This window comes from Pezoporus wallicus, unplaced genomic scaffold (assembly GCF_028554395.1).
Source record: "Pezoporus wallicus isolate ANWC-B61680 ecotype Strahan unplaced genomic scaffold, APGP_CSIRO_Pwel_v1 contig_5261, whole genome shotgun sequence".
NCBI classification, from domain to species: domain Eukaryota; kingdom Metazoa; phylum Chordata; class Aves; order Psittaciformes; family Psittacidae; genus Pezoporus; species Pezoporus wallicus.
In genome coordinates, this window is record NW_026642423.1 from 1188146 (window position 1) to 1199815 (window position 11670).

The 11670-nt window shown below is 62.8% G+C and overlaps 1 protein-coding gene across 1 annotated transcript; it reads left to right on the forward strand.

Annotated features, from left to right (window-relative positions):
- The first annotated feature begins 648 nt into the window (after window positions 1–648).
- Window positions 649–11318, forward strand: IHH (Indian hedgehog signaling molecule). The gene is made up of 3 exons (XM_057430017.1): window positions 649–951; window positions 6817–7078; window positions 10088–11318. The coding sequence occupies exons 1-3, from the start codon at window positions 649–651 to the stop codon at window positions 10747–10749; spliced, it is 1227 nt and encodes a 408-aa protein (XP_057286000.1). The 3' UTR covers window positions 10750–11318.
- Window positions 11319–11670: the final 352 nt, after the last annotated feature.

Here is an 11670-nt window from a genome sequence, read left to right on the forward strand (position 1 = left end):
TGTGTGGCAGGACCGGCGCGCCTCGGGGCGGCGGCGGAGCTGTCCCTGGGGGCAGGTGGCTGCGGGCACCCCCGGCGGGGTGGGCTGCGGGCCTCGGGGCTCGGCCGGGGGGGGAGGAGGCTGCGGGCGGCCCGGGGCAGGTTCCGCGGGGAGGAGGCGAGAGAGGGAGGGCGCTGGGAGGCTGGGACACGGGCAGGGTGCGGTCCTGGCGGTTCCCGGTCCCGGATCTCTTCAATTTCCCCTCTCACTCCTGCTCGGGGAGCGCAGGCAGCGGCGGCTCCGGCTCCGGCTCTAGCCCCGCCACGCTGACCGCCGGGGCGCAAACCGCGGGGGGCTCCAGCAGCGCTGAGCCCCGCAAGCGCCCGCTCGCCTGCCAAAACAAACGGCCCTTCGCTATTTATTGCCGCCGCCGGGCCACAGCAGCTCAGAGCGGGCCGACGCCAGCCCGCCGCACCGGGCAGCCAGAGCGCACCCGCGCCGGGCAGCCGCCGCACCCCGCCGCTGCCTCTACCGGCACCGGCACCTGCCCGCCGCCGGCTGCGCGCCGCATGGGGAGCCCCGGGGCGGGCGGAGGGAGCGGCGGCAGAGCCTAGCGGGGCCCCCGGAGCCGCCGGTCCCCCGGGCCGCCCCGGGGCCGCCGGGCTCGCCATGAAGCCAGCGCGGCTGCTGCTGCTGCTGAGCGGGTACGCGCTGCTGCTGGCGCCGGCCGTGCGCGGCTGCGGGCCGGGCAGGGTGGTGGGCAGCCGCCGCCGCCCGCCCCGCAAGCTCATCCCGCTCGCATACAAGCAGTTCAGCCCCAACGTCCCCGAGAAGACGCTGGGGGCCAGCGGCCGCTACGAGGGCAAGATCGCGCGCAACTCGGAGCGCTTCAAGGAGCTGACGCCCAACTACAACCCCGACATCATCTTCAAGGACGAGGAGAACACCGGCGCCGACCGGCTCATGACCCAGGTACGGTCCCGCCGCCGCCCGCTTCGGCCCCCGCGTCGGGCATCGGCGGGCACCGGTGCTACTAGGGAGCGCTCTGCGTTCCGCTCCCCTGGGGCAGCGCGGCCAGCTGCGGGAGACCCGGCGCTGCGGCTTCCCCGTCCTGACCCGGGCATCCCGGTGTCCGGCCCTGGCTGTCGGCTGTGGAGAGCGGGCATCTCCCATCGCCGGGCGCTGCAAACCTCTGCCTCTTCGGCTGGGCTGAGCGCGTCGGACCCGGAGCTGGCAGCACGCTGCTCCCGGAGCCGGCAGCACCCTGTCCCCCGAGATGGCAGCACCCTGCCCCGCTGACCCTCGGATCCTGTGGCACTTATGTCTGCTGCACCCTGAAGTGTGCCCTTGTGCCTTCGGAGTTGGGAGCGCCTTGCCCGGCTGTGCTACGACCCATGTCCCCTGGTCCCCTGAGCTGATAGCGCCCCGACCTCCAAGCTGGCAGCAGCCTGCCCTGGTGCATCCCCTGCCATGCCACTCTGTTCCCGATCCGATAGCACCCTGCCCCGCTGCACCCACACTGCCCTCACCCCCGTGCTCTGTGCGCCGGCCGGCAGAGCAGGCAGCCTGCCCGCTGCAGCCGAGGGACAGGGCAGAGCCCGGTGTGTTGGCAGGGAGGGCAGGAGGCAGAGCCACAAGCTGGGCTCCCGGAGCGCCCTTGCTGACCTTGGACCGCCGAAACCCTGTGCCGTGCCTCAGTGCCCCCTCCACCCGTGTGTCTCGGGTGGAATGGTGAGAGGTGCCCGGTGCGGGCTGCTTGCTGCACCTGGGGACAGGGACAACCTGTTACAGCAAATGCCCTGTTGCCGTCAGTTTACAAGTGTTCTGGGCCAGTGGGAAGGAGAGGTGGGGGGACAGAGGACAGCAGTGGAAGGGGGGATGATGCTGGACGAAGGTTACTCTGTGTTTTAATATTGCCAGGAGAATGCCTGAGGGTTTCAGGAATGCAGATAAGGAGCTGCACGGCCTTGCTAAGAAACCTGGCCACCAGCCTCAGCACTGGGTTACAGCCTGAGTGAGCTCCTGGGGGAGGCGGATGGGAGCCAGGGCCACCCTACTGACCGCTGCACTCTGGGTGCAGGACCGACGGCTGGGTGAGCTGTGGTGGTGGCCACTGAGTGGGGCTCTGGCCATGGTTTCTGACCCAGGTGCTGTTAACAGTGGGAGGAGAAGCTGTTTGAGTGCTGGTTTGACAGTTCTGCAACCCCATGTGCCCTGGGGGCAGGTCCCTGTGGCAGGGACCACACTCCGGGGTGGTTCTTACGTTAGGGACTGAAGCAGAGGTACCAGGATCCCTGTGAGGCAGCACCAAGCTTGGGGAGTTGTAGAAGTCGAAGTTGCTGGTGCCTGGAGCCCTGGTGCTGGGCTGGAGTCTGCATCCCCTGGGGAACAGATTCAGGGACACTTGAGGAAATAGTGAGCTCTGCTGCTCCATGCATTGGGAAAGTGGGTGACATAGTATTGCTTGAGCTGAAGGCAGGAGAATGCTTCAGGCTGAGTTTGCTCTTGAGAGTGCTCCCACCACCTGCCCTAATACAGCCAGTGTCTGCATCCCTGGGAGATGCATCCCTGGGAGAGGGAGGGCTCCATGCTCCACTTGCTACACTTCCTGCTGTCCCGCTGCCTTTGAAAGCTCCCTGGTCTTCTTGGGGTGCCCAAATGAGGGCTCTTACTCAGCAGGGTCCCTGGCCACCACACATCCATGCATTGATGGGTACCATGGTGCTTTAGGCAGACCTGCAGGGAATTGTCCCCATTGCTGTGGAAGTGGCATGACTTCTGGCAGCTTGCTGCCATCCCTCAGCTGTATGAGCTTGTCTGTTGCCCCTGGCTGTGGGAGATGCTCCCAGACATGGGACTTCCAGTTTTGGCACCATGCCCTATGTTGCTATGGTTTGGAAAGGCCATTGACCCAACTCCTTGTCCCTTCCCCCAGCACACTGGCTTTTACTGCTGTTGACTCACTTCAAACCTGTTTTCTTTCCCCAAGTCCAAGGGTCTGGGTGTCCCAGGCAGCCGGAAGATGCCGCCTGCTTTGGGGGGTGGGTAGTGCTGCTCTCTGCCCGCCTTTCCTTTATCGTTTCATCTTCCTCAAGAATTCCAGTGTGTTTGCTCTCGCTGGTCCCACTCGGAGGTGCTGAGATAAGGCTGGAGGCAGAGCCCGCCTCACCTCTCCATGGCAGCTTGGCCCAGGAATGTCCTGGGTCCCCTGCCCCCATGGAGTCCCAGTCCCCCAAGCCTCTCCCTACCCCAGCCATCACCCTTTGCAGGCCCAGCTGGTGTGGAGACCATCCTTACAGTGGTGAGGAATTTGTCATGGAGACCTTGGGAGAGGACTCTAAGCTTACTTTGGGAGAAATCTCACCTTGGGGGGAGATGCTAGTGGAACCCCTCTTCTCTTGACCAGGCTCTGGACATAAGGTAGCTGTAGCCAGACACACTCTATTCACAACCCCTCTGCTGAGGCTGTTACACCTGTGTGTCTTGCGTAAATCTGCTCACATGGCCCTGGGGTCCCTGCTGATGGTGTCCTGTCTTGGAGCTGTGCCCTTCTTTCCAGACCTGCTGCATTGCCTAAAGGGGTTTAACTTCTCCCGTAAGACATGATTCTGTTCCCAGTCTGGACACAAGAAAGTAGATGCTGATGTTGGTCACTGGGGGAATATCTCTGATCATGCCAGCCTAACATCCCCAGGGTCTCCACCATGATGTGCACGGGAAAGCACAGAGCCACACAGCTCAGTGTAGTGGCACAGAGCCCATCCTGCACGTAGCATGGGGGTGCCACTACAGGGACAAGCTGTGTCCCCTCTTACACACTGTCACCACCTGCTTTCACCCTAAACCCTGCTGTATGCCTATTGCATGGGTGTCATCCTCCTGGCTGGGCACCAGAGCAGCACTGGGGCTGATGAGCCATGGCCAGGGGTCAGTGCCACACTGCTGAGCTCAGACATCCCACTCCAGCCAGGGCCCGTGTGCTATGGCAGCATTTCCACATCTTTGCTGTCACATTTCGAGATCTTGTGTTCACTTTCAGGCAGGAGTGGGACCATGCCACTCAGGCAAACATGGTCAGCCTGGTCCCCGAGGATGTTCCAGGCCCTCTGGGCTCTGTCTGGGGAGGAGGTGGGCTCTCCCTGTAGCCCCCAGCAAGCACAGAGCCTGCAGACAGCACATGACCATGGCTTTATGGGTCCCTGCCTACCTGTCTGTGCAGGCAGAAGAGCCCTTGGGCAGGTAGTACCCGTCCCTACTTGTTCCCTGCCCATCTGTGCCTGCTCTCTGCTGGCCATGCCTGCTCCCTGCCCATTTTTGCCTGCTCCTTGCTCATCTCTGGCTACCCTTCCCTGTTGTCTTCTCCCTGCCTCCTGTACCTGCTTCCTACTCATCCTGCCTGCTTGTCCTTACCTATCACTTTCTGCTCCGTTTACTACTGCTCATCCCTGCCTGCTCCCTCCTCATATCTACCCGTTCCCTTCACATCCTTGCCTGCTCCTTGTCCACTGCTGCCCTGTGCACCCGTGCCTGCTCCCCACCCGTTAGTACCTGCTCTCTCCCCGACCGTCCCTGCCTGTCCCCGCCTGCTCCCTGTCCATTGATCTTGTTCCTTCCCTGTCGCTGCCTGCTCCCTGCCGCTCCCCGCCCGTTGGTACCTGCTCCCTGCTCATCACTCCCTCCTCCCCTCCGATCTGTACCTGCTCCGCGCCAGTCCCTGCCCGCTCCCTGCCCGTGCTCTGACACCTGCTGGCCACCAAAGGCACAGGCATGGCCGCCGGGCCCGACAGCCCGGGAACAGAGCGTTCGGAGCTCGAGTTTGTGCGCCCAGCCGGGCAGGCTGACCGGCAGCCGGGCGCTGCCTGCGGCTTGGAGGGGAAGGTGAGACTCTTGGGCTGGGGCTGTGCAGGGATCGGCACAGGCAGGAGACAAGGCAGCCCCGGTGGGTCACAGGAGCTGGTGGTAGGCAGTGTCCCTGCCGCGGGGACAGCGCTTGGAGGGTCTCGATGTTCGTGTGTGGGCAGGGTGCTCCTGGAGGGCAGACGGGCTGGCAGTAAGGAAATGAGGGGTGCGCAGAGTGGGCTGCTGGCAAGAGAGTGGCGGAGGGACTCCTGAATTGATGGCTGGGGTATATAAGGGAGGCATTGGGAACTCCTTGCCTGCCTCCATCCCTCAACCCCCTTACTGCTCCTCTTTGCATTGCCCCCATGGGTCCAGGGACCTTGGGAACTGCTTGTGCCAAGTGGCACCAAGTGGGGCTGGATGGGGACAAAAGTCACTCCCTTCCTTCCTCCTCCTCCCCTCACCTGGCAACTGTTTGTCCAACACCTTCCTGGCTTATCTCCCCACACCCAGGCAGCCGTGGGATGAGGGCAGAGGTGCTCCCTCGCCCCATGTGGGGCAAAGGCCTGCCTGGCACTGCCCTTCCTGGGGCCCTGACCCTGCCAAGCACACACAGGCTTCCCTGAGAGCAGCAGCACCCACCTCCCCAGGACTGGAGCAGTACTTGGGGATAGGGTGAGGACTCAAAGTTTTGGGGGTCAGTTCCCTGTGGAAGCAGTGCTGGGACATTTCAGAACCTGAGGGCATAATCAGCATTGAGTTTTATAGCCACGGTTCATGCTCACTGTGTGTCTCACCATGACGTCCTGTGGCGGTGAGTTCCAGTGCTGAGCTGGATATCACAGAAAACTATCCACTGCAGTGGCTGGCTTTAAGGCTGCTGCCCAGTCGTTTCATTAATGCTTCCCAGACCTACCTCACACATGAGTGCTCTGTCCTTTGCTTTTAGAGCGCTCTCTGGGATCCCCCAGAATCTCCTTTCCAGGCTGCACAGTCCTCACCCATTCACCTGGATTTGTGTTGAGGCTCCCGTATTGCTCTTTCTACACCTTTCTTAGCTCTCCTTCATTCCTTTTGCAGCAGGGAAGGGATCAGAAGCACGGGCTGTACTTTTGCAAGCCCAGGGTGGAGGGGCTTGGTTCCTCCCCGAGATGGAGCTGTGGCTGTGGGAAGCGGGCAGTGCAGGGCGGCTGCAGCACATGCATTTGGGGCTGGTATCGCCTCTGCTTGCTGGGGAGGACTGTGACGGGGGGATAAGGCAGGGCTGTTGCCTTACTTGGGTGACCTCTGTGGCCCCCAGGTGTGGGGCTTTTGGGATCTGCTGCAGTTCCTTACCTCTGGCTTTTCAGCCCTTGGGGTGTGGAGAGGTGGAGGGGACTTCACCTCCCATCCTTTCTGCTCCAGCACAACAGAGCTCTTGGTCAGGTTTGGCATTTCCCACATAAGAAGTGGCTAGATGAAGGTATGAGGCTGCCCAGTGCTGTGTCCTTGTGCCTCAGGACTTGAGGAGGACCATCCAGAACAGTACTGAGGACGGGGCAGGTTGTTTCATTTGTGCCTGGGGATAGTACTGGGGACCCTGGGGGATCCTGACTCCTCCTTCTGTTACCTGGGAGCCCCTGAGGCAATGCTAGCACAGGGCAGGTGTCTGCAAGCAGAAGGTGTTTCACACCAGCCCAGGTTGTGCTGTCCAAAAGGCTCTCCAGCATCCCAGGAACTGGGGGAGAGATGGAGGAGGAGATGGCTGCCCTGTTGGGGTTCACACCCTTGGGAGATGCTGGATCAAAGAGTGGGATAACAGGCACTGCAGGGAGTCTGGAGGGCATGGGATGGAAACGGCAGCTCGTTCTCAGATCTTCCTCTGCTAGACCAGCCCCTGAAAGGGCCTGAGGACCCAGAGAGGCTTCTTGGAAGCATGGTGGGATGCAACCTGCCAACCATGCAGCTAACCCCTGCACTCCCAAAAGCTTTTACTTACCCTGCCCCTTTGCCCTGCAGCGCTGCAAGGACCGCTTGAACTCCCTGGCCATCTCTGTCATGAACCAGTGGCCAGGGGTGAAGCTGCGGGTGACAGAGGGCTGGGATGAGGACGGGCACCACTCAGAGGAGTCACTGCATTACGAGGGCCGAGCCGTCGACATCACGACCTCAGACCGGGATCGTAACAAGTATGGCATGCTGGCTCGCCTGGCCGTGGAGGCTGGCTTTGACTGGGTCTACTACGAGTCCAAGGCACACATCCACTGCTCTGTCAAGTCAGGTAAGGCCCGGGGGGGGTGGGGGCGGGGGGAGGGGGGGCAGTGAGCAGGGCCAGGGGCCAGTCCCACTGTTGCAGCTGGCTGTGTGGGATGCTTCTGGGGGCCACTGGCTCTCGCAGCATGATTTCCCTGTCTGGGACAGACAGTCGGCTGGGGAGTGAGTCACACATCTTTGGCCAGCAGTGCCATGGGAGAAACTCTCTGTCTCACTCCCCTGTACCTGCACCCTGACTCACCCTGTCTACCTCCTCTACATTTTCCACCCCATATCCCCTTCTCCCACAGCCTGTCCCCCATCACATCTGTCTCCCCTGCCTTTGCCCTTGCAGTCCCTTAGCGCCACCTGCCCATGCTCAGCTCCATTCAGCCTTGCCCTCCTCCACCGCTGGCATCTCTTGGGCTTCTGCTGTCACAGCAGCATTCATCCAGCCCTGATTGGCCAGGGCCGGGGACAGGGACACCCAGGCAGGGACAGACCAGGGTACTCTGGGAACAGCTGCTCTGCTGTGCAGAGGAAGGGGGAAGAACTGGGAGTGCTGAGGGCAGAGGCAGCTGGACTGGAGTGAGGGTGCTGATGCTGTTTGTTCTACGCCGTGAACGGGCATGCTGCTCGCCGGCCCTGCCCGTGGCCAGGAATGAATTGCGTGGGGTGCACGGCACCCCCTAGCCTGGGGGTAGGCTGCTGCCCCTGTCAGGGATGCTGCAGGTCCCGGCGGAGCGGCTGCGCTGGCGGCAGAGGGCAGCAGTGGCCCATCACCGCGCCCGCCGCGCAGAGCCGAGCCGCGCTCCCCCGCGGCCAGGAGGGGGCTGAGCGGCTGTCCCGACACGGGCGTGCCCGTGTCGCGACAGGCTTGGCACACGGAGAGCTTGCACAGGCAGAGGGCTGTGTCTGCACACACATGCCCACAGCTGTGCCCGCGTACCCGTGTGCCGCGGTGGTACCGGAGCTGCTGCGCCGGTGTCGCCCCGCGTCTCTTGCTGCCGGGCTCGGTTCCCACCGCACTACTGTGCCTGTCCTGCTGCCCTAGCCCGTGGCCAGCGGCCGGAGTCCCCCAGACGCCAGCCGGGCCCTCCGCGCTGACCCGCTCCCCCGTGCCGGTGCCAGGACAGGCGCAAGGCTGGCCGGCGATGGAGGTGGGGCGATCACGCCGCAGAGAGGGACCGACGCGCCCCCGAAGAAGAGGGACGAAACGCGAGAGAAGGACCAGGGCTTCTGTGCCCCAGGGCACCCTGTGGGGCTGGCCGGAGGAGAGGGGCCAGGCTTTGAAGCAAGGACCATGACCCCAGAGCCTTGGGGCTGGCTAGAGGAGTGGGGCTGTGTCCCTGAAGAAGGACGCAGGTTCTTGAATGCTGGGACCAACCGAAGAGGGATGCTGTGACCCAGGCAGCAGACTGGGGCCCTGAGGCCCTGGAGGGCTTCTGAAGGCTGTCCACAGCCCCCTCACTGCACAGTGACTTTTTGGGGCTCTGCGTCTACCATATTTATCCCCGAGGCCATGGGGAGCCCAGGAGTGTGTGTTGGAGGCTGTGCGGTGCATATCACGACCACCCCCCAGAGCTGTGTACAAGGGACAGCTGGGCTGCCCCTGCCTCTTAGTAAATGGCTTTTATTTTTGTACGGATGGCTGCATGGCCTGTTATATGTATTGTGTCTCCTCGGGTCCCCTCCTGCACCCCTCCATGCCCAGCACCTGTGCACCCCGCTTCTGCCAGGTGCCGCTCTTGCCCTCCTGCCAGCCCCTCCCCACAGCTCTGCTGCCTGCCCGGGGATGCAGGGTGCAGGATTTGGGACCTGGCCTCCAGGGCAGGCACGGGGCAGACCCTGCACCTCATCTGAGCAATAAAAGGATTCTGTCCCCGAGATGGATGCCTCTCTTCATGGGCCTGGGGGCTGGGATTTGGCTCTGTGCAGAGCTGGGGAGTGATGGAGGGCAGTGCCATCTGGGTGGGGGCACTCAGGGATTAGATGAGGGAGGTGGGAGAGGGACCTGAGGGGGGGGGGTTGGGGCTGGGAGCTAGAAGCTGGGACTGTGCAGGGCCAGGAGCAGGACCCTGGATGAGATGACCCTAGCAGATGATGGGAGGACATCATATAGATGCTGAGATAGGGGTTGCTGGGGCTTGGGAGAGCAGAGCTGCTGTGGGAGGTGAGTGCCATTCCTTGGGAAGCCAGGGTTCCGCTGTTAAGTGCCAGGATGTTACCCTGGTGATACTTGGTGTCTTACTACATCTTTTCATCTGAGGAGGGGTAGGAATGCTGTGCCACTATCCCAGGGGACAAGTCCAGAGAGTTTGGGTGCTCTACCCTGTCACAGCTGCTAGCAAAGCCCTGCCCAGAAAGCTGGTGGCTTTTTCCTGATGATGGCCGCAGGCTGTGATGTCTCCCTGCAGCTCAAAGAGGTGGCTGGTGTGTGTGGTGCAGGGGTGAGCAGGCAGAACGGAGCAGGGCTACAGAGTGGGGTGGATGGGTGCCACGGTGCTGGGGGAGGGTGCTGCACTCTGCGCACCCTTCATTGTAGCATCCTCCCCAGCAGTACCCAGGCCCAGCACCGCAGGGGATGGGGATGATGTGAGCGTGCAGAGCACTCTCCTCAGCCTGACATTAACTCAGGGCTCTGCCTCCCTGCTTTTGAGCTTTGGGTGCCCCTGACACTGCCTTGTGCGTCTGGGGCTATGGCTGTGCCCTGCTCCCCTTGCCAAGCAGGTTGCAGGACCTGGGCCTGCTGGGCAGTACACTGGCACCATAGCGTGAAGCAGATGCTGCCATGTGTGGCTTGAGCCCTCAATTGCCACCCCCAGTGAAACGGTGGCTGGGGGAATAGACACTCAGAGAGCCTGGATTAGCGGCTTGGGGGTGTGTAAGGGACGCGTGATTGTTGGTGATGCCACGGAAGGGTTATCCCCAGGTGGGCAAAGCCAGGCAGCCTGAGAGGGTTGCTGTGTGTCATGGAGGGGTGATGCTGGGGTTCTGTCAGACAGGTAACCCTCCTGTCCTCTCTTTTCCTGTGCAGAGCACTCAGCCGCTGCGAAGACGGGTGGCTGCTTCCCTGGGCGGGCACTGGCAATGCTGGAGGATGGTGTGCAGACACCGCTGTGGGCCCTGCGCCCAGGCCAGCGGGTGTTGGCGATGGACGAGGCAGGCAGGCCCACCTACAGCGACTTCCTGGCTTTCCTGGACAAGGAACCCCGTGCCCTCACCTCCTTCCATGTCATCGAGACGCGGGAGCCACCGCGACGCCTGGTGCTGACACCCACCCACCTGCTCTTTGTGGCTCAGAACTCCTCAGCGCCCGCCGCCCGCTTCCGCCCCACCTTTGCCAGCCGCGTGCGCCCTGGACACTTTGTGCTGGTGGTGGCGGGGGGTGGTGGCTTGCAGCCCGCCGAGGTAGTGGCGGTGCGGGACCGCAGGGATGTGGGGGCCTATGCCCCACTGACGCGCCACGGGACGCTGGTGGTGGACGGTGTGGTGGCCTCCTGTTTCGCCCTGGTGCAGGAGCAACATCTGGCACAGCTGGCCTTCTGGCCACTTCGGCTCTACCACAGCGTGGTGGGGTGGCCAGGGGTACAGGGGGACGGCGTGCACTGGTACTCAGGGCTGCTCTACCACCTGGGAAGGCTGCTCCTGCCCCCCGACAGCTTCCACCCGCTGGGGGTACCCCAGATGGAGAGCTGAGGGTGCGCCCCAGCCAGTGCTGCTGGTGGAGGTGGTGGCTGCAGGGCGGCTCACCGGGGGCCAGCACCCCCTCCCAAACCTGGGTGCCCATGTAGAGCTGCCTCCAGCCCTGCCTGCTTGGGGCACAGCCACCTCCCAGTTGGGGAGCACTGGTGCTGCCTGGTGTGCCTCCTCCATGCCCACCACTCCCTCCTCACCCCCTGTTCCTTGGTGCAGGCGGAAGGCACAAAGGGTTCCCCCCTGACCATGGGGTTGCCCCCGGCTGGATCCACATGCTGCTATTTGTGTGTGTGCGTGATGTACGTGTGCGTGTGCAGAATTAGCTAACGACAGAGGTCTGGTAGGCCAGGGGGAGAGGGAAGAGGAGACAGCTCTTGGCTTCAGACTGCTCCAGCAGGGCTTCCAGCCTGCCTGCACCCGGTGGAGAGGCTTTGGGAGAAGGACCCCAGGGCACTTTGCTGGGCAGCCCGGGTGGGAGGGCAGGCGATGCCATTCCCACCCCTGGGACATGGAAGCTGGGAAGAGGGTGATCTAGGTACTGGAACTGTGCCTTGCCCTTAGGCCCTGACTATGGGTGTAGGGGGGGCACCCAAACCCAGTCCTTATGTGCCTGGGGTGCCCAAGCATTGGCAGGGCTGGAAGGGCAGGCATGAAACTCCAGAGTTGGTGACACAAATGCTGCTGGAGCAAGGGACTCTGTAGTGGGACCCAAGCTCTGCTCAAAGCCAGTATTGTACCCACCTGGCCAGGCATGCCCATGGGGATGCTGTGACCTCATGGGGGGCTCTAGCTGGCAAGAGGGGGCTGCAGAGGCAGGGGTGTGGGCAGGAAGGTGCAGGTGTCAGCCAGGCATGGGCACACACTGGTAGGGAGACCTGGGGCTGCAGCCAGATGTGGGGAAGGAAAGCATCATGGGAGAAA

What these genes read in the sequence shown, in the direction of transcription:
- IHH (XM_057430017.1), top strand. Translation starts at nt 649, where the DNA reads ATGAAGCCAGCGCGGCTGCTGCTGCTGCTGAGCGGGTACGCGCTGCTG. An exon ending in CCGACCGGCTCATGACCCAG is followed by an intron (nt 952 to 6,816) that starts GTACGGTCCCGC and finishes TTTGCCCTGCAG; the next exon opens with CGCTGCAAGGACCGCTTGAA. An exon ending in CCACTGCTCTGTCAAGTCAG is followed by an intron (nt 7,079 to 10,087) that starts GTAAGGCCCGGG and finishes TTTCCTGTGCAG; the next exon opens with AGCACTCAGCCGCTGCGAAG.